Source organism: Eleginops maclovinus, chromosome 2, assembly GCF_036324505.1.
Source record: "Eleginops maclovinus isolate JMC-PN-2008 ecotype Puerto Natales chromosome 2, JC_Emac_rtc_rv5, whole genome shotgun sequence".
Taxonomy (NCBI): domain Eukaryota; kingdom Metazoa; phylum Chordata; class Actinopteri; order Perciformes; family Eleginopidae; genus Eleginops; species Eleginops maclovinus.
In genome coordinates this window covers 25,523,447-25,546,389 of record NC_086350.1, presented here as the reverse complement: position 1 = coordinate 25,546,389, position 22,943 = coordinate 25,523,447, and the positions used below count along the sequence as shown (strand labels likewise).

The 22,943-nt window shown below is 42.6% G+C and overlaps 1 protein-coding gene across 1 annotated transcript; it reads left to right on the top strand.

Moving 5' to 3' along the window:
* On the top strand, nucleotides 1-12,395 carry wu:fa25f02 (uncharacterized protein C11orf24). The gene is made up of 3 exons (XM_063910355.1): nucleotides 1-137; nucleotides 4,478-4,804; nucleotides 7,366-12,395. The coding sequence occupies exons 2-3, from the start codon at nucleotides 4,642-4,644 to the stop codon at nucleotides 8,343-8,345; spliced, it is 1,143 nt and encodes a 380-aa protein (XP_063766425.1). The 5' UTR covers nucleotides 1-137; nucleotides 4,478-4,641; the 3' UTR covers nucleotides 8,346-12,395.
* The last annotated feature ends 10,548 nt before the right edge of the window (nucleotides 12,396-22,943 follow it).

Sequence of the window (22,943 nt, the reverse complement as noted above, 5' to 3'; positions counted from 1 at the left end):
CAACAGTACGCTGCCAGAAATAAAAGCGTAGAAGAAGGGTGCAGACTCCTGCCTCAAAGAAGTGTTGAGTTGTGCTGGTAGTGGCTTCCTTTCTCTGTGTTTGTTTATTTCATTGAATCTGACATAACATATCCCTGGTAAGTCTCTGAATTTACATTAAGTGTAGTTAGCATGTTAGCGGTTGAATTAGCTTGTTCAGATAAATCCCCCGAATGAAAAAGGCTTGTTAGCATTAGCTAGGCTACAGAGGCTGTTTACTGTGTTCTCTGTTTAAGGGAAGATACTTTTCATTGTTTCAGGTTTAAAGAACACTATTTAATCAGTCTATGGTATTACATATATATTGCAACAACTGTAACACCGTCAATTTGAGTCTGAACTGTTTACTTCTCGGTTTTTGCCACGTTTTGAGCAGCAGTCTGTTAGAGGGCTGAACATTGATGCTACCTATTTGAACTGAAGTTAATGCTTTAACACTTTGACTAGGACTAGTGTTGTGTTATAGTTGTTAATGTGTATTTCCTTGTCTTGTTGACGCAGCAGACATGGACGCAATAACGCAAAAATGTTATGTGTGTATTCTGGTCAGGCTAATATTAGAGGCAATATTCAGATAAACAGGCAACTTCTGTGGTTTTGGAATGGGGTCTGGTCCAGAGGCTCGATCCATGTCATGTGTCTTCGGTGTGTACCCTCGGCAGACAGTGTTTGTACAGTAGACCACTTGGTTTGTGTGTATCATTACTTTTCTCCACGTAGGCACATGAACTGACCTTTGACTGTTTCCTGTTTACATTCAGGGCAGTTCTCTGTGCAAAGCGTAGTGCTGGAGCTTAATGAAATCAGAGAGGACCCTGGCACTTTAGTGGAATTTGACATGTGACATACTCAATGGATAACTAATTCTAGTAACTTAAATCATAAATAGGTGGCTAAAAGGCCTACACGAGAACTAGTGTCTGGCAATTTACAGAAAGTAAAATGCCATGAGTTACTGGCACAAGGTCATGTGTCTCCTGTCTTTATATCTCCATAGGTTTCTCTTACGATCCATCTCTAACCCTTTCTCAAATTTCTCCCACGGCCAATCCCTTTCTCCCTCATTTTCATGTTTGCTTGTGTCCTCTGTGAGTTTGTTCCTCTGTGATTTTGTTTCTGCCCAATCTTCTACATTGCCTGTTGTTCTAGTAGCAGACCACTTCAGACCAACAGGTCTGCACAATTACTATTACAATTACATTTTATCGAAAGACTAGTTCAATATTTAACTCACAGAAAGCCCAATATCTGGTAAAGGGAAAATATGGGAAAATATCTGAATGCAATGTTGTGCTGCTCTAGAGACGCCCCGGCCTACAAACAGTATTTTACAGACCTAATTAAAAAAAATCTTCTTCTTCTTCTTCTTCTTCTTCTTCTTCTTCTTCTTCTTCTTCTTCTTCTTCTTCTTCTTCTTCTTTTAATGTTTAATTGTATGGCAATAGCCATATCATTCAAAATAATCTCAGTTATTAGGGCCTACTTATTTTCTATTTTGCGTTGCAGCCTTAGTTAAGATTTGAACACGGTTATTGGTTAAAATCCAATTTGATGATCAAAAGAGCACTAAGGTACAGTCAATCAAACCAATAAACATTAAGTAACAGAATGGCAGAACCATAAAGCTAGAGTCCAGTTCTCACTCCGCACAGAAGTTGATCTTTCTTCATTATTTATTTGCGGCATGGCACTGTAGCGGCGTTCAGTTATTAAAAAATCAATGTTAGAACTTGGTTTAACTAACCACCAACCAGTCAGGACATGGGGGGGCCTCAAAGTGGCCCAATATTGCCTAACCACCCCCCTAAAGACCAAATAAACATGTCAATATGGTTCTCGGTATAACTGAAAGCTAAATACCAACATCAACAATGGCAATGCTTTTGGTACTTTTGGTGCCAAATAATGAAATATGCTAATTATTTGTCCTTGGTATTGGCTGTTTGGTGCTTCTAAGGTTTCTTAGAAGTTTTCAATGTCTGGGACAAATATACTGTATATCTGTATTTTTGGAGTTATCATATTGCTCCTGCTGCAGGTTGAGTATACGATTACTACATTTACTCAAGTACTGTAACTAAGTACACTTAAGAAGTATCACCAGGGCTCCGTGTCGTTGTAGGAACGCATCCCTCAGCTGCTTACGATATGTTGATTCTGCATTTTGGTGATGAACTCATGCTTATTTGTGTTCAGATCAATGGAGCCGTATACAGCAACAGACCGAGAAACGTGTGTGAAAATAAAGATTTTTGTTTAAAACTTCCCTACATACAGCTTCGGAAAAAATGAAGAGCCCACTCCAAATGTGTCTTAAATCTTTATCTCTACATGCAGCCATTCCAGTGTCTGTTGAATTTAGGGCTTTGACCTCGAACTTCGTTGTTCGAATATAATTCGATTGTTTAAAAAAATAAAGAAATTCGAACGAATTTTAGGGAGCCCTTAATATTCGAACCTATATGGGAATTATTTTTTATTAGTGTTGTTTTCAATTCAGATTCCAAGGTTTTTTTCACGCCTGGTGAAGTAAAACCGCGAGCTCATTATCAAGGCTATTATTGGTCATCTGGGCTCCTGTAGACCTATGACGTTGGCATCCTCCTGGTTCGCGCAATCGCGCTTATTTTAAAACAATATTCTAAAACAATGGCCGCGCCAACGACAACTACGCCTGACGAGGAGTAAGCCTTAACCTACTTAGCCTGACTGGCTTATTTTTTTATTTATTTTTGATGAGAACAGTGGATAAAACTGTTTGTGTTTAATCCAGAGTCTGATAATAATACAATTAAAAAAACCAAAACAAGTGACTGTGTTTTTCTTCCGAAAGCATCATTGACTGACTAGGTGCACGTCACGAAAGGTTCCTGTAAGCTCGTGTATTTCCGATGGAGCGTTAACTGTCATATGTGGGACCCACACTAATGTTGTACATATTACGGACACCCGCCATTGACTGATACACTGCCCTCTGGTGGACAGAACATCGAACTGAAGTGTGATACTAATATTGGTCTTACTGAAGACATTTAATGGTCAAAATATTATTAATAAATATTCGAATACATTCGAACTTTAATATTAATAAACAAACGAACTTCGAATATGATTTTTGGGCAAAAGTCAAAGCCCTAGTTGAATTCCAACACAGAGAAATGTTGTCAGTAGTTTATAGAACACAATAAAAAAAAAGAAATAATTTAACTCAAAGACAAACCTATAAATAATAAAACCAGAGAAACTGATGATGCTGAAGTGGTCTCTAATTATTTCCAGAGCTGTATACTATAGTCTGCTATATTGCTTATTCTGCAGGAAACACAGATAATATTTTACATCGAAATCTTCCCAGACACGTTGAAGGGCACCAAACGGCCACCACCAAACAGAAACCCTGATCTGTTCATCTATTATTATAAAGTTGCTGAAAAGGTGTCAGGCATTTTGTATAACATTCACTCTAATGATTGGCTGTGCTGCACGGACAGAGACTGGCACTGTTCTGACACTAGATGGCAGGCATTCCTCACGCCTGGCTTGTAGTTCTACTCTGTGAAAAGAAAAGCCCTGAATATCCTCTGCTGAAGCTTTGACTGCAGTATAGTCTTTTAAGGCTGACTCCAATTTGTCTCATTCCAGCTTTTATCATGCGGTTTGGATTCTGTTTTGCAACCCCTAATAAGCTTCCTTCAGACCTACAAAGTATGTAACTAGACTGGTAATGCAGAGGAGTTTTGAAATAGCTTTGTAGCCTCTGATACCTTTTTACCTAAATAAACAGTTTTTATGATCGGGGGGACAACATTATCCTCAATGGCAATACTTTTGGTGCAAAATAAAAAAAATGCACCTATTGATTTGCTTAATCTATTAAAAATAGATCTAGACCATACTTGTTGCTTTAACCCAGACAACTTAAGAAAGAAAATAAAAATAACGTTGTTGTTGTTGATCACAATGACGTTGCATTTTGGATGTGTGCGGGGGGGGTACACACAATGTAATTTATTTTGCACTCAATCCTAAGTAGGTAGCAAGTAACATGCATGTTTTAGTAAAGTTTGATGAAACCAAAGTGTTCAACTGTTTCAGGAAATGATTGTGCCTTTAAAAAAAAGGCATTTCTAAGCCTTGCATCTGCTTTGGGCTGGATGCCACAAACGGAGCAATAAAGTCAGAAAGTATTGAGATATTTGATAATAACACCAGACAAAAGTTATTTTTTTTGACTGCCATTACTTTTAAGGAATGGTAACATAGATTTGACGCAGCAGTTAAGGCTACTTGATGTTTATTGGATGCATTATATCCATTAATCTAAAGCAAGTGTGCATAGCCCACTGACATGTACAGCCACCAATAGCTGTGTGGAAGGCTAATCTCTGAGTGATATCTCTAATGGCTGCTGTTGTGTTGTTGTTGTTGTCTTGTGTAGGTCCAGGTGGATGCTGCCTTCCCCTGCACCTCCTATTCCAGCTCAGCCTGTTGTGTGTGTGTGTGTGTGTAAATTGACTCGTGGCCCATGTGAGCGTGTTGCTGTAGGATAGTGTATGTAAGTGTGTGTGTGTGTGTGTGTGTGTGTGTGTGTGTGCGCCCACCATGTCCCCGTCTCCCTCGTTGCTGATGCTGAGTCCCTCGTTGTGTCTCCACCTACCCCTCCTCCTCCTGCTGCTGCTCATCACCACGTCTGCCTCCTCCTCAATTCCTAAAAAGGAGCCCGTGACCCAGCCTAGCAACACACCAGCAAACTGCACCACTGGATGTGAGTATTTGTTTTTATTTATTTAAGAATGTACAATGCACATGAATTAATATGAGCATCATGTAAAGGTGCCAGATGTATCTATAAAGGCTCATTTATCTGCTGTAGCTGGCAAGTTGATAGCATTAAAGGTCTCCTATTCTGCTATATTTGAACAACATATTGTAGGGCCATATCTATATAAAACATGTCTGAAGTGTTTTGCTCAAAACACCAAACAGATCCCCCATCGTAGCATGCCTCATACCCCTCCATTTCAGCCCTGTTCCTGAAGTGCTGATTCTGTGACTCGCTTTAAATTTGATCTGACCTGAAGCTGGACACGCCCCTTTGGAGCATCATACAGCTCTCTGTCTGAAGAGAGAAGTTTCTAACAGAGAAACTCAGCTAAACGCTGTCGTGATTAAACCCCATATTATGCTCCAAACCACATCCAGCATTATTTCTGAAACAGTCTGGAGCTCAAACGCTTCTTCTCAGTGTTTACCACTAGAACAGAGACATTATATCTATTATATAAACAACAACTCTAAGTCCCTCCTGCAGACATCCTGCTGAACACACAGACACACAGGGGTGCTGCGGAGGGGTTTCAGCTCGCGACTGTACTGCATCATAGGGGACCTTTTTTAAAAAGAAAAAAGAAACTGCGAATGAGCCAAAATCAAAAACAGGTTCATATAAACCCACACCAGACACAAAAGCGCATGCATGAGCTCAAATAAAAGCTTATAGGTTCAAACCATTAGAGAAATAATGAATAACCCCTGCTCCAGTTCATGACGGCATGTTTGATTGTTATATAAGACTGGTTTACAGATTCTGAGAGGGTTGAGTAACAGCCAGGGTTCCTACATAAAGGAGCTGTGAGCCCATGATACAGCAGACCATGGGTTTATAAATATGTATATCTTGTTTGGTATATGTCCGCTATGCAACTATGCAGCTGTTCATTCACCAAAAGTCAAAAGCTTGTAACTATTACAATGTATTCAGTATATAAGCTGCATTTAAATGTGACCAAAGCACTACAAGTCCCAGCATCTACACGCTGTAGATCAGTAAGGGATACTGCGCAGCGAGCTGGTCATTTATAAAAAAAGAACCGGACAAGGTGAGCAGGTTTCCATCAGGAAGCAGAGAGATCTTGAATCACCCTGAAGGTGTTTTCCAATCTTATGTATTATAACAAATTATTACACTGCTAAGTTTAATACTCAATGCTGAGGTCTGCCCTTTGCTAGCTGCTGCCAAGGGTGTCAAAAGATGGTTAATGTTAGCTGCCATTAGTTTTCCTCTGTGAGAAAACACTTTAGTATTGTTTATTTTTAATAATGTTTTATTTGTGGAGAGCACTATGGACTCATGATGACTAAACTGTCCCGAGTAAATAAAAACAGTGAAAGAGAAGGAAAGAGGTTAAAAAACAGAGAGAGCTCCAAAAAAGAGAAATCATTAGAAGCCAGACAGGAAGTAAACACTAAAAGGAACACGGTATGGGCTCTGGCAGTGTTCAAAGACTGGCTAATAGAAAATAAAATGGAAACAGACTTGGACATTTACAGAAAACATCGGTCAGTGCTGCCGTCATCTTAAAGGTCCCCTATTTTGCAAAATGCACTTTTTGATGTCTTTTATACATAAATATGTGTCCCCGGTGTGTAAGGAGACTGACAAATTGTCAGAAAATACAACCCTCTCTCTGATCCTTCTTACCCACACCTCTAAAAATGGGGGTACAAACGAACTGTTCCAGATTTGCTGTCCTTATGATTTAATAATGAAAATGTGGGCTGGCTTTACATTGAACTCCTGGCAACGTCCCGCCCACGTCCGAACATATGGTACCCAATATACAGTGGGCAAGCTGAATCTCCCTGAGCTGAAAAGTAATATGGTCTGTGTTTACATTAGCAAGCATCGCTAACACGCTGTACTGGAGAGACTATGTGTAATATAAAGGTCCTGTCCTTGTGGTAAACCGAGAGAGAAACGTTTGAGCTCCATACTGTTTCAGAAATAATGCTGGATGTGGTTTGGAACATAATATGGCGTTTAATCACGGCAGAGGAGAGATCATGACGCTCCAAAGGGGCATGGCCAGCAGCAGCTCCAAAGGGGCGTGGTCAGCAGCAGCTCCAAAGGGGCGTGTCCAGCAGCAGCTAGTTCATTTAAAGCTACAGTCACAGAATCAGCACTTCAGGAACAGGGCTGAAATAGAGGGGGATGAGGCATGCTACAATGGGGGATCTGTTTGGTATTTTGAGCAAAACACTTCAGACATGTTTGTATAGATATTGCCCTACAATATATTGTTCAAATATAGCACGATGGGAGACCTTTAAGTGATGTTGCCGCAGTTCCAGCCATTGGTACTCAATGGAACCGACTGTTTTCAGGCGGAAGCAATACAGTAATTCTAAAAAAATAACATGAGTAAAGTCTGTTTTTTTTTTAAATACGTTGCCGCTCCCTGGATTCTACTCATCCTGTCTGTTTGTTTTTCATTTATGCCTAGCTCGCTGCACACTATGTTTTTCTCCGTTGTCTCTGTTCCCCAGGTGATGATGGGGGTGGCAGACACAATGCAACAGATCTGCATGACACTAAGCAGTCAAAGGGCGGACTGGAGGAGCAGCTGTCCCGTGACTTATCTCCATCCATCAACCACACCTTAAACAGCTCAGTATCTTCACCTCCACTCAACCAATCGGCAGAAGGAAAGCAACCAGCCAATCAACAGCAAGTATTACCCACACAGGCTGCTCATACTTCTCCCAACACCAGCACTGCAGCTACTACACCCACAACTGCAAGGAATGCCCACAAAACCACCAATTCTACAACCACCACCACAATAACAACCCAGACCTCAACTACACCCACACAACCTCCAACATCTCCAAGAACAACTGCACCCACACCACCTCCAACATCTCCAAGAACAACTACACCCACACCACCTCCAACATCTCCAAGAACAACTACACCCACACCACCTCCAACATCTCCAAGAACAACTACACCCACACCACCTCCAACAACACAAATGATAACAACTACACTTACAACCCCCTTAATGACGACAACAACAACACTGACCCCAACCCCCAGACCTCCACTATTCTCCACAGCAAACCCTGCAACCACTATAAAAGCTACGACAGGACCACCAAAAGCTAACCCCAACCTTACGATGACAACAACCAAAGGTACGCAACAGACGAAAGCCCCAAGCACTGCAGTGCCTCCACCAGTTAAGACGTCTCCACCCAAAGAGCCCACCACCGCCAGCAGCACCACTACTGAAAACCACAAAGAGCAGGTTGCCTCTGGGTCGGTGGTGGAGGTTGCCGGGTCGCCGTTGACCCTGCAGCTGGTGGACACGGCGTCTTTACTCTCCGTGCTGCTCTTCGGCCTGCTCTTCTTCTTGGTCTCGGTGGCTGTGTTCGTCACTCAGGCCTACGAGAGCTACCGGAGGAAGGACTACACCCAGGTGGACTACCTGATCAACGGCATGTACTCGGACTCCGGGGTGTGAGGGAGGAGGCACAGCGTGTTGGGACCTCTTATCGCTTGGAGACATGGAAGATGGACAGGACGGAGGCGCTGTGGATTCACGAGGTGCCGCTGTTCACGGGGGAAGTAGGAAAGGACTACACCGACAGCCCTGATCTGTTCCTTAACGCTTCGCTCTTCCCCGCTTCTCTTTCTTTAACGGCTACAAGTCTAGGGGTTTGGTCCCAGTTTTGCCAAATGTTGAGCAACGTCCTTTAGGTTACCTGGACGTAACCCCGGTTCTATGTGCGAAGTCCTCTATTGGCCCACGACAGAGCTCCTCCACTGCTGGTCAGTCAGTCTAGCTGTGATTGGTCAGCGTTTCTCGACCAATCAGAAGCTTCCAAGGATAAAAAGAAACTGATATATATGTGTAGGCCTTATTGGCAAATAGTTTCAGGTTTTGTACCTTTTCCAGATGAATGTATTTCAACTCAAATTAATTTCAGTTAATTTGTAGCATTCTACATTTCTTTCCACATTCAAACCCACGTTGTATTTGAACTATAAAGTCACAACCCAATGGAGGACCAAAGCAGATTTGTGAATATAATATCAGAGATGTGAATTTATTTCACATAAAAGGGACTTACAAATGCTCTTTCAACCTTAAACATTGACTTACAAGACGTCTTAACAATACACCAAGAGGGCTAGGCAATAACTCAGTATAATAATATCCTTCGTATCAAATCTGATCATATGTCTGGGCAAAATGTGAATATTAACAGTTTACTTAAAATTGGTCACTTACATTTCAATAATTGTGTCTGATGTAATACAGCCTGTCTGTCTGAGTGCTGTTACCTGTAGGAAATGTAGCTGATACAGAAGTTGACGTACTACGTGTGTTCCAGTTGAATTATCTTTTGAATGTAGCGACAAAATGGTCCAATGAGTAACGTAGAGTGACTAAAACTGAACTTGTCTCTTTCATACTTTAATGAAATGTGGGAAAACTTGTCTTGACCCCACTGAGGTAGAGGAGTTTTCTGAGAAAGCCATCGCTCTGTTGCGTTTCCCCAGATGTATCAAGACCAAAGTAAACTCCCAGTGGTGTCAGTGGACCAGAGAGAGACCACGAGTACTTTTAGCTGAGTCACAGGGATGATGGTTTAGTCATGGTGTTGCTAGCGTTGGCTCGGTGCGTGCTGCAGACGCTCTGTTTGTCTGCAGATGCTTTGGTAATGAGGTTAAACACGATTAAATCAGACCCACTTTTAAAAACAAACTGCCTCATTCAGTTCACACTGAGAATGAATTAAATCAACCTGGCTACATTAATGACTCCGTTAAGACCTAAATCAATGATTTCAAAGATTTGCCTCCAGGCTGAACAGCTGTATGGCGTTGTTCCTGCAGCTGTGCACACCCTCCCTCATTATGTGTGCTCACAGCATATTGTAGCTCTGGTTGAGGACCAATGGAAACAATCGTACACTACTTTTGAACTGCGCTTTCTTCTAAAAAACATCATAAACATAACAAAGATAAAGTGGAGAGGACTGTTGTCCGGGAAAACATTAGTACACATAAAATCTGACTGACTGTTGGTGCGTGCAGCATTTTCTTTATTGCGGTGAAACCTCCTCTTTATCTTGTTACTTACACTGAGTAGGGCTGCATGATTTGGAAGAATCAAACCGAATGCGATTATTTTGACAGATATTGCAAATATGATTTGCGACTTTAGAGGGAAAGAACATTTATGAAACATATTTTATATTATCATTGAAAAACATTCTGTTGAATAACAGGACTTCTCTGCAGCACCACAAGACTTCATTCAGATATTTTTACATATTTTTCCTTTACCAAATATTGGTCCTACTGTGATTTTAGAATCCATATTGTGATTTCTTAAAGAGGTATTTCTAAATTGTGCAGCCCTGATCAGGACATAACAGTCAGTTCTTTTTCAATTCTACCTAAAACAATATAAGAAAGAGACAAGCATTTGACAGAGCAGACTTAAAACAAAGCTTTGATAATGAAAGGTCAACGACATCTTTACATCTGATGGGACAAACAGACAGATGTGGAAATAGCCTAGCCTAGCTTAGCTCAACGAATGCTAGCCTTTCTCCTTCTCTGTTACTGCAGACAGCCATTCCTCTCACCATTTCAAATTTTGCACATTGCACTACTCTAAACCCTGCTGACAGAGGGTTACTATGCCAACATGTTTTACTTTTTTTATATATCAATGTCAAATATTTCCCAAATGATTGCCTTTTTATTTCGCGGTCTTATGATTTCACCATCATTCCATTAGCTTTCATTGCTGCCGATGACATTTCAGATGGCTCCTTTCATGTTTCTGCTCATCCTGCAATGAATCATGGGTACAGCCCCATGCTAGCTTATTTCAATACATTTCATATTTTGCTCACACTGAATGCATTTCTGTTATTATTTTGTATCGTCTGTATTAATCTGTCATCTGTCTGTATTAATGACCAATGTAAGGGAATAATTTCAACCATTATTCCTAAACAAAGTCTTCATATGGCTAAAAAATATAACTGTATATCTTCTTGTTTTTTTGTTTAGATTTTTCATATTTTGATAATGGATTTCAAGCCATTTATACACTAAAAACACACCACTACTAGAAAAATGTTATTCAGCAAAGAGAAAAAGTCTGAAATATGGCGTCTAAATAGTATTATGAGACTCGTTTTCTCATAATGAATGGATTTAATTGCCGTTATTTTCCCAATAGTGAGTGAGAAACAGAGTTATGGAAGTTATAAATGTGAAAGCACGTGTCTTAAAGTTTGCATTACAGTTGGAAAGTGATGAACACACACTCGGCAGTATCTGTTACAGTTATGAACAATATATAATACATGGGACAGCGGTTCTACCAGCGCTTAAATTGCTCTCAATAGATTTCCAGAGAACACACACTGATTTCTTGTTGCCTTTTCTCTCTTCTCGATCACTTTGTATTAGCTTTCTCCTCCTGAGGGTTCACGGTTGATGGACAGTTGCCAAATATTCACTGAAGCACATTATTGTACGATAAAGCCAAGGGAAACATAAAGCCATTATTAATATGTGATGCATACCATCACATGGGATTTTCTGCAGTTAATCCAGTGAAATGCATTACCTTGATTTCTTTTTTCTTTCATGATTTTCCACATCTTTACAGATGATATCACGCCATAAACTGATTTTATTTGGGGTTTTGTAAGAAAAAAATCCCCTCAAACCGTATTTGTAAAATATCTGGTTTCAGAATTGCAGGGGGATATGAAAATCAGTTTCAAAGAGCATAGGAGGCCATTGGTACTGAAGGAAAGAGCAGCTTTGTTTGTAATAATTTAAAATCTGTTTATCTCGGGAGCAAGATCTTTATTCCAATTTGCCGGGAAAATTAAATCTGTTTTTATTATCCTAAAATCTAGACTTTTGATTGGAACACCAGTTATTATGAAAACAATGTAATCCAGAGGTTTTTAAAATGCCATCAAAACCAGAGTTAATGAAACGAGCCGCTCTCGTATGTGGGTGTTGTGATTTTTTTTTTTCATAATATGAATGTTCTCTCGTCATTATTGATAAAATCTAAACCAACCCACCTTCCAATCATGGATAAAAACAGTCATTATTGAAGTTGTGAGCATACTTCAGCCAATTTGTTTATGATTACAGAAAAACGATTCGTGTTATCTTGACTTCACAAAATAAAATTGTAGATGATTGCAAACAGAGGCTTTCCCTGCTTTCTGTTAGTGGACTCAAGTGAAGTGAACTCCAAATGTCGGAGGGAGGGAGGGACGGAATGCAAACTGATGATGTACGGTGTCCTTAATGTGAGTAAAGCATCTTCAAGATTTGATGATTTTCTAACTTTGAGTTACTCCTGATGTCAATAATTGTAACATGAGCTGTTTGAGGTCCTGGCTGAGGTGTTCAGGGTGGATCTGTGTTTGAGAAATGTCGTGTGTGCCAACTCAACATTGTACGAATGCACTTTAAAAAGATATTTTTACTTGCAGAGAAAATAAATATTGAAAGATAACTTGTTTGAGTCGATCTATGGTGTCTAATCTGTACTTTCTTCATGGCTGCGAGTTGTGGTGCAGTTATGGTGACTGAGCAAGATGGCGCCGAGGATGGCTGCCGTGTCTCGAGCTCCTCAACAACTCCACATCTTAGTGTTTTTATTGTTTTACTTTGTTGGTTGTTTTTAACTTTTTTTGCAACATGCAAACCGCCCAAGCGAGCCCTATCATCCAATATGATAGAGAACAACTTTTACACATCAGGTCGCTGGTGGACAGCAATAATCCACGACGACCTGCAAACAATGGAGAGTCTCCGTGTTTACCTGCTGGAGCTCTACCTGTGGAGCGCAGGAGGAAGAGACCACGAGGTTCCCGGGCCGGGGTCCTGGTCAGGCTGAGGAAACGTGAAAACAGGCCTCCTCTACCGAGTTTACTTCTGGCAAATGTCCAATCCCTGGATAATAAGCTGGACGAACTCCGTAGCAGGGTGGCATTTCAACGGGACATTAAGACCTGTAATGTTTTGGTTTTCACGGAGACTTGGCTCGACCCCACGATACCGGACGCCGCCATTGTTCCACACGGATTCTCCATTCATCGCCAGGACCGGACAATAAAGTCAGGGAAGAGCAAGGGAGGAGGTGTCTGCTTCATGATTAACAACAACTGGTGCTTAGATGTGGAGATCATTTCTTCGGACTGTTCTCCCAGCCTAGAGCACATCATGATCGGATGCCGGCCTTTTTATCTGCCGAGGGAGTTCACATCTGTTGTTCTAACAGCAGTGTATGTTCCGCCGCACGCTGACAACAACACAGCGCTGGAGGAGCTGTATGGGATTATCGACAGGACAGAGACTTCTCGGCCAGAGGCCGCATTTATTGTGGCCGGGGATTTTAACAGAGCCAACATGAAGAAAGTCCTGCCGAAATACTATCAGCACGTCAGCTGCCCCACGCGCGGTGGAAATACACTGGACCATGTTTACACTCCTTTCCGGCATGGATATAAAGCCCTCCCCCGCCCCCCCTTCGGCAAGTCAGACCACATATCTCTTCTTCTGCTCCCCGTTTACCGGCAGAGACTGAAGAGGGACCGACCTGTGACAAGGACAGTGCAGCGTTGGTCCGAGCAGTCTGACTCTGCTCTCCGCCACTGCTTTGGCATCACGGAGTGGTGTGTGTTTGAGGAGGACGATATAAACACACACACTGACGCGGTCATTTGCTACATCGGCAAATGCATCGATGACGTCGTGCCGCGGATTACTGTACGGACATTCCCAAATGAGAAGCCCTGGATAAACGGCGAGGTCCGAGCTAAACTTAAAGCACGGGCCATCGCGCACAGCGGCGGTGATTTGGATGAGTACAGGAATTCCAGGTATGCACTCCGGAGAGCTATTAGCAGTGCGAAAAGACAATACAGGGACAAGGTGGAGTCGAACTACAAGGGCTCCAACGCCAGAAATATGTGGTCTGGACTAAAAACAATAACAGACTACAAAAGGACAACGAGTGGTGCTGAGGAAGTGTCTGCATCTCTCCCAGATGAACTGAACACATTTTATGCACGCTTTGAGAAGCCCCCGGCTGTGGAGGCACCAAAGGCCCAGGATCCCTGCTCACTGGTTTTAACCAGTGCAGATGTGTGTAGATCTCTGAAAAGGATCAACGCACACAGGGCTCCGGGACCTGATGGCATCCCTGGCCGTGCTCTCAAGGTGTGTGCAGTTCAGCTGGCAGATGTGTTCACAGACATTTTCAATAGGTCACTGCTCCAGTCTGTAGTCCCCACATGCTTTAAAGAGTCCATCATTGTCCCTGTCCCCAAAAAGACAAAACCCATCTGCCTCAATGACTACCGCCCAGTTGCACTCACCTCCATCATCATGAAGTGCTTTGAGCGGTTAGTCAAAACTTTTATCACCTCCTCCCTCCCTGACTCACTGGACCCCCTGCAGTTTGCCTACAGAGCAAACAGGTCCACGGATGATGCCATCTCCCTCACCCTCCACACTGCCCTCTCCCACCTGGACCAGAGGAACACTTATGTGAGAATGCTGTTCATTGACTACAGTTCAGCATTCAACACCATTGTGCCCTCCAAGCTCATCATTAAGCTCAGGGACCTTGGGCTCAACAGCGCCCTCTGTGACTGGATCATGAGCTTCCTGACGGGCAGATCCCAGGCAGTGCGGATGGGGAACATCACATCCTCCACCTTGACCCTCAACACCGGAGCCCCTCAGGGTTGTGTGCTCAGCCCTCTCCTCTACTCCCTGTTCACACACGACTGCGTGGCCACACACAGCTCCAACACCATCATCAAGTTTGCTGACGACACGACCGTCATCGGCCTGATCACAGACGGCGACGAGACGGCGTACAGAGAGGAGGTCAGAGCCCTGACATCTTGGTGCCAGGACAACAACCTCCATCTCAACGTCAGCAAAACAAAGGAGCTGATTGTGGACTACAGGAAGAGGCAGAGAGAGGCACACACACCCATCACCATCGACGGGAATCCTGTGGAGAGAGTCAGCAGCTTCAGGTTCCTCGGGGTAAACATCAGTGAGGACCTGACATGGACACATCACACCAGGGTCATATCCAAGACGGCTCGACAGCGGCTCTTCTTCCTCCGCAGGCTGCGGAAGTTCAACATGGACTCCAGGATACTCTGCAACTTCTACAGGTGCACCATCGAGAGTATCCTGACTGGCTGCATCACCGCCTGGTATGGCAGTTGCACCGCCCTCAACCGTAAGACTCTACAGAGGGTGGTGAAAACTGCTCAGCACATCACCAGGACGGAGCTGCCATCCATGGAGGACCTCTACACCCAGCGGTGTAGGAAGAAGGCCGGTAGGATATTAAAGGACCCCCATCACCCCAGCAACAATCTGTTCTGTCTGCTGCCGTCTGGCAGACGGTACCGCAGCATCCGGACCAAGACCACCAGACTCAGAGACAGTTTTATACCACAGGCTATAAGACTACTGAACTCCTGAGCTGTGTGAATGTCTACTCACATCTGTTTATAGTACACACATACATATATATATATATTATACACATCTGCCATACATATCTGTTTATAGTACACATATCTATATATTGTACATATCTGCCATATATATCTGCTATACATAATATATGCATCTGTCCATACCTCCTCATTCAACAGTGTAAAGTGTTTAAATACTCTCAATGTATTCCACATATGTATATATTTCACATCCTCAAATCTTTATTGTTGTTACTGTAAATATTCTTCTCTCTTTTTGCACTATTTTATTTATGTTATTTGCACCATGTATGTTGAGTTGTTGGAGGAGCACGCGACATAAGATTTTCATTGCCAACATATACGCTGTATCTGCTGTGCATATGACAAATAAAGCCTTGAACCTTGAACCTTGAACCATCAGTCTGCAGGCAGAGGACAGTCTCTGATCAGATCCCTGTACGGAGGCCTCCATCGGCACATCTCTCTCTCCAGCTCCACCTTCGGCTAAGGCGGCATGGCTTCTGCTCCACGTATGTGTAAAAGGTGAAATATGTTTATTGGGGCAGTTTTCTGAGCCATTCTTGTTAATCAAATAGAAAAATGCACTCTAATAAACATTCACATTGCGTGTTAAACACTGGTTTCTGTAAATGTTTGGCAGGAGAGATGTTTTTTCCAAACTTACCTCAGTGATTGTTCCAGTACCTGGTAAACATTAGACATGCTGCTCATTCTTAAAGGAACATGCCTGAATTACTTTCTTTCTATCTTTGAAGGCTTTGACCCCCTAAGTACACGACAAATCAATCATTTTTCACAGCGTGACGGAATGTTTTTAGTCTTTGGAAAGCATCCTGAGTAGTTTGTTTTTCTGTGAAATGTGCTGTGTTCTATTTCCTTTTTTTTTAAATTGACTTCAGTTGACTTGGTTCTCCACACATGTTTAAAATACTAACCCATTTTTTACATACAGTATAAATATAACAAGACAAAGAGAAATCCCTAATTGTATGCCTTAAATCACAAAGCAGTTTTTGTGATTTTAATGTTAAGGAATTTGTTTTATAAATAATCATGAAAAAAAGAACAACCTTCAAATAATCAATAAACTAATACATTGAAAATAAGATTCATATTAATAAACATAAAAAATTAAACTAACATTTAGAAACGTTTCGGGGTTAATTTTTAAGCAAAAGTTTTCTATGATACCTGGTAGTCTATTTTCCTGGTATCAGTTCAGTCAAGAATCCAAGCATGCTGAGCCAAAAAAAAAACTGGATATAAATCATCAGCGCGAAATCCTGCATGAACCAGGCCTTTTAAATAAACCCAGCTAGATTCGATAGCTACTGCCATTTCTCACAGTTGAGGAAGTGCACTATTCCTTCAGCTTTGCAAATGTTTATAAGGGGAATTTACATGGGAAAATAAGCGGGACATTTTTTGAAACCTCAAGAATGCACACAATGTTTTTGAGTGAAAAACTCTGAATGTAATCACAACTCAAAAAGAATAATGTTACTTCAACAAAATCACAGTTTTGAGAAGTGTCCTTTTTGTAAGAAATACCTTCAGCCATCCTCCTGTGGTTTGATTCTTCAATGCTGCAGTGACGTACATCTGTAGTTACACACGTATTCCTGACCACATCATCTTAATCTGCAGAGTACAACTGTAGAACCCACAGCAGGTCAAGTCATTCCCGTTGCACGAGGGCACTTTGATGACATCACCACCTGCTCCAAACATCCCGATCTTGTGCCACTCTGTCAGCCATCCTCCCCTTGGCCTTCCTGCACCACTTCTTCCCTCAACTTTGCTGGCGACCTGAGTGCAATGGATGTAATCAGGGAGTGCATCAGTTTTATTTTTTTGGAAAGGGAAATATTCTTGGGACTCGTATCTTATTTGGTATCGCAAGCAGATCTGTTTAAATGGCCAATCTTTTCCTCACTTCCAAGTCCGAGGTTCTGTGCTGGTTCAACAAAGACCCAAGGTAAACAGACGGTCCACTGTTTCCAGAGCTTTCCCATCATGCTTATCCTCACCATCACCGGAGATGTAGCTAACCATTACTTTACTTTTCTCGCAGTTTATCTCCGTGCCATATCTCAATGCTGTTGTGTCCAGATGTGGGATAATGTCCACTAGTTTCTCTTTAAATCCAGCTATGAGATCTATGTCATCAGGAAATCTGTTACTCTTCATTCCTCAAAATTCATGTACGGTGGCCGTCGGGTGCAAACGCGTTACAAAAGCCCAATACACTTCTATTAGGAGAGAAACTTGACAGCATACGAGAAGCGTTTACTAAAGCACTGCATGAACAAAACGCTGCAAATAAAAAATACTGCAAAAAGCTCAAAACAACGAAAACCAGGGGACACTAAAAAGTGACACATAGCTGGGACTGGGTCACTTGTACATGTTCAGGATTATAAAGTTGGACAACTGTCACTGTTGGAAGAGTTAGTCTGTTTCACAACTGTAAGTGTTTGTCAGTATATCTGAAATGACTTGGTTAGCTACTTTAGCTAGCTAGTTCACAGCAGATCTTCAATAACATCAGAAGGAACTTACATTTTAATTAAGTTGGCCAATTTTAAAAACCCCGAACGCCACCAAGCGTTCCGGTCCCAGCTGTGTGCGTCACTTGTTAGAGTTCCCGTTTCCACTGTGTTTTGAGCTGCTTGCAGTGTTTTTTTATTTGCAGCGTTTTGTTTACACAACGCTTTAAGTCAGGGGTTTTCAACTGGTTTTGTCCCAGGGACCACCATTCGGACTAGAAAGCAATCCGCGGCCCACTGATGTGCCTGCGCGTGCGCGTGTGTATTTGGTGTTACATGCATAGCTCAATGCATGAAACATGAAAGAGAGGCCACGCAGATTTTATAATAATAAAAGTAGATTTATTAAATTAAATTAAATTAAAGATTATTTTAAAGAAAGAATAAAGAATAATAAAGTGTTGTGCAATTCAGTATTGGGAAAAGTAACTAAAAATGTCATGCAAAGTCAGTCTAGGTGTGTGACAAAACAACAACGGAGAACAAAAATCCAACAACACCGGAGAACCAAAATCCAACAAATGAAGACCAAGGCAGCCTCAACTGCTGGCTGGTCAGGGCTTTTATAACCCAGCCAGGACAGACCTGTCACCAATCACCTGCTGTAGAGACAGAGAGATTGAGAAAAGCAGAGAGAGATTGAGAAAAGCAGGGAGAGAGAACAGGCTTACCATTAACACAGGGCGGGGCCTAAACCCGCCAGGGTCGTAACAGTGAAAACATGGGAGAATTAGGCCTACCTGTCAGTGTGATATCTGGGCGTGGTGAAGTCCACACAGCCTGTCTATTCGTGGCGAAATGGTAGACAGAGACAGTCTCATGTCATTCTCTGGATCAAGCCTAGCCCTGTACTTATTCTTTAAGTACGCCAGTGTAGAAAAACCACTCTCACACAGGTATGTGGTTGGAAAGGGCAAAAGACACCTCATTGCTTTTGCAGCAAGCTGTGGAAATTCTGTCTGGCAACTTATCCAGAATTTAACAAGGGGCTGTGTGTCGTACATATGCCTCCTGACAGAGTCTGTGGACATCTCAATCAGCTTATCCTCTTCCACAGCCGTCAGACTTGACCCTACTGATGCATCGTCACTGAATGGGAGCAGGATCCACTTGCTGTCACGGCGCCACTCTTCCGAATCAGTGAAGTACTTTGCGAATTGACGCACAAGCTTCCTCAAATGCTCACATATAGTGTCGTTGATGTCAGTGCTGTCAGGGTATTCCTCAACTGAAGGAAACATCGCCAAGTTATTGCTCTCCACTCGTTCGATCCACTTTGACATTTTTTTCACAAATGCGTCGAGCTTCTCGTAGAGCTGCATGACGTTTGCATCTCTCCCTTGCATGGAGCTGTTCAACTTGTTCAGCTCTGCAAAAACATCTGTGAGGTACGCCAGCTTAGTTAACCAGTAACTATCGTTGAAATTGGAAGCCAGATCAGAATGCTTCTCGCACAAGAACTCGTAGATAGCTCCGCGTAGTTCAAACACACGGGCGAGCACAGCGCCGCGAGACAGCCAACGCACCTCTGAATGATAAAGGAGAGAGCTGTGTTCACTTCCCAAGTCATGGCATAGGGATGAAAACAGGCGTGTATTCAATGCGTTTCGTTTTATGAAGTTGACCGTCTTGACAACGACATCAAACACACCACTGAGCTCAACACTGAGATCTTTGGAGGCGAGAGCCTCTCTATGAATCAGGCAGTGTGTCCAAATTACCCCCGGAGCAGGCCCGTTTCTAGGATTTTGGGGGCCCTAGGCAAAGAAGTTGTTGGGGGCCTTTAAAAAAAAAATTTCCGCAATTCTGTGCGTTTTAATCACAAAAGAGGTCAAACATACACTGAAAAGTAGCCTTTATTTTTTTTTTTATTTCCTACTGAAACTGCTGCTTGCGGCCCTTGGCCTCAGCAAATGCAGACACAATCCCCTCCAAGTCCAAAGACCTGCGGACGTCACTCTCAATTGACATGAGTGCCAGTCCAGAGAGCCTCTCTTGGCTCATAGTTGACCTCATGTAATTCTTTATGCGCTTCAGAGATGAAAAGCTCCTCTCTCCGGAGGCAACCGAGACAGGAAGGGTCAGAAGTAGGCGCAGTGCAATGCTTAAATTGCTGTACAGGTCCAACAGCTTCTCACTGTATATGTAGTCCAGCATTTTAAATGGGCACCTGGATACTTCATCTGGAAAGGTGTGGACAGCAGAGTTGATCTCCAATGCCAAGTCGTCTGCATCAATATCATGGAGGGTTTGTTCCACTTTCCTGCATCTCTCATGCAATTTCCCAGTCTTGATTGTGGCCCTCATGATATCAATGCTGAACAGGAAGTCGTACAGGGCATACACCCCCTCCAGTCTGGAAAATCTGTCTTTTAGGCTGGTGATGGCAGTGTCAACCAAAGGCAGGAAGAAGTCCCTTCTGAAGGCCTCTTCTGGGGTCGATTGGGTTTCATCTGTACTCTCGTAAAGGAACTGCCTTTTCTTTTTACGTTGCCTTTTCTCAGGCAATTTCCTCTCAATTTCCAGATCTTCTGCAATCTCCATTGCATCCGTTTGGCTTGATGCGAGTCCATTTTCCCTGAAATCTTCTAGGTACTCTGTCACTCCCTCGGTTTCTTTTTTCAGTGTTTGCATTGAAACATCCGGGCTCTGGAGGAGCTTGCTCATATGGTTAACCTGATACAAAACGTTGTACCAGGTTATTGTGCACAGAAGAAAGGACCATGTTTTAAGCTCACCATGTAAGCTTTTTGCTGAGGACATGGTCTCTGAGTCCCCCTTCTCTGTAGCATATGTCTCCAGTGCTGACAGTCCGTCTAGTATTTCAGGTAGATGGTACCGCACTACCTTCACACTGTCAATTCGGGCCTCCCATCTCGTCCCTGAAAGTGGCTTAAGGGTGAGCTGCTTCACATGCTGCTTCAAAATTGCCCAGCGGTGCACAGAGGAACTGAAAAGGTTGTACAGTCGTTGCAGCATACCAAAAAAAGACATGGACAACACTGAAGACTTGGCAGCATCTGACACAACCAGATTTAGTGTGTGACTGCTGCATGGGATGCATAGCGCCTTGTTGTTCAGCTCTAAAATTCTTGCCTGCACACCCTGTTTGTGGCCCATCATATTGCTGCCATTGTCGTATGACTGCCCACGGCAATCTGAAATGCTGAGGTTGTGCTTCTCCAACTGGTCAAGCAGGATTTCACTGAGCCCTTTACCAGTTGTGTCTTCAACATGTACAAATCCCAAAAAATGCTCAGCAATAGAAACAGGTGTTTCACAGTTGACAATCCTGAGAACAACAGAAAGTTGTTCCTTGTGGCTGATGTCAGGAGTGCAATCCATGATCACGGAGAAGTATTTTGCTTTGTGCACTCTTCTTGCAATCTCCTGTAGGATTTTGTCTCCGACCAGCTGAATGATTTCGTTCTGAATGACTCCACTCAGGTAATGCACCTTTGTCTCTTTGCATTGTATTCGTCTGATGTGTTCATTCATTACCGGATCAAACTGTGCTAGGAGTTCCACTTGAGCCAGAAAATTCCCATTGTGGCGATCATACACGGTACTGGTAGTTCCTCTCAAAGCCTGGTTGCGTTCTGCCAGATGGGAAACTATGGCAATCACTCTCCGAATCACGCCTTTCCAGTGTTCAACTTCAAGTTGCATCAACTCCATCTGTCTTTGATCAATCAGTGTACTGGTTTGCAGTCTCCTCTGAAGGTCGTGCCACTTTTTCACATTGTCACAGTGCACCTTTGTGCACTCGTGTTTTTTTAGGCGATAGGAAAGGTTCTTCCATCCACCGTAGCCACAGGTCGTTAAGGCATTGTCACGCTCACGCTTCCCGAAAACAGTACAAGGGAAACAGAACACTCCATCTGTGTGGATGGAATACACCAGCCACGATCGATGTATATTCTCACCATTTTTCATGGTTCTTTTGTAACTGTCCTTGGTGAATCTTCGAGGAGGATTGTCTAAGTTTTGCGGGAATTCAATGTCCATGATTTGCACAGGTCCTTTTTTGACTATTTCACAGCGCATACTGCTTGTTAGGACACTGGGCCAACATGCTGGGTCATCACTTAATGTGGTGCTTGCAATACCTACAGGTACCCCAGTTCTGGATGGTGGGGTGGTCTCTGCCATGTCAATGTCATCTTCCTCTTTGTCCTCCTCATGAAGTGGAGATGGAGTTGATGGCACTGTTGAAAACATATAGTTGCAAATTAATTTATAGCACAATTGCCATGTGGTAAGTACAGCAACTAGGGAATGGTGATCTACTTGTATAATGCTTTAAAAAGAAAGGGTCATTTTAATACACTTTCATAGCACATGGGTGTTAGGTGATAAGTTGAAATTGTGCGGCTTAATGCACCTTCTGTTGAACCACTGCTGGGAAGTGGTGTGGATGCTTCCACTTGCTCCTCCTCAAGTCGTGATGGAGTTGATGGCACTGCTGAAAAATATGTAATTACAAATTAATTCATGGCACAGTTTCATGTGTGAAGTACGACAACTAAATGCTTAAGGTATGGTGATCTACTTGTGTAACGCTTTATAGCAAATGGTCATTTTAATACACTTTCACAGCACATGCTGCTATAACTTTGGGTCACTATGATAGGTGATAAGTTGAAATTGTGCGGCTTAATGCACCTTCTGTTGAACCACTGCTGGGAAGTGGTGTGGACGCCGCAATGTTGTCTTCCACTTGCTCCTCCTCATAAACATGTGACGAAGACGATGTTGATGGCCCTGGTGCAAAAATAAATAAATACATAAATAATATTCTTTTTATTTATATTGCACATTTTGCATGCATTGATCTCAACAACTCAGTTATTCATTAACATTAGTGAATGTCCCACATATTTGAAATGTCCAGAAGACTCTGTGGGCAAGTGGAATGAATACACACAACTATGACTTGAATTAGAAAAATGTAAAGTCATTTTGATAACATCAAGTGTG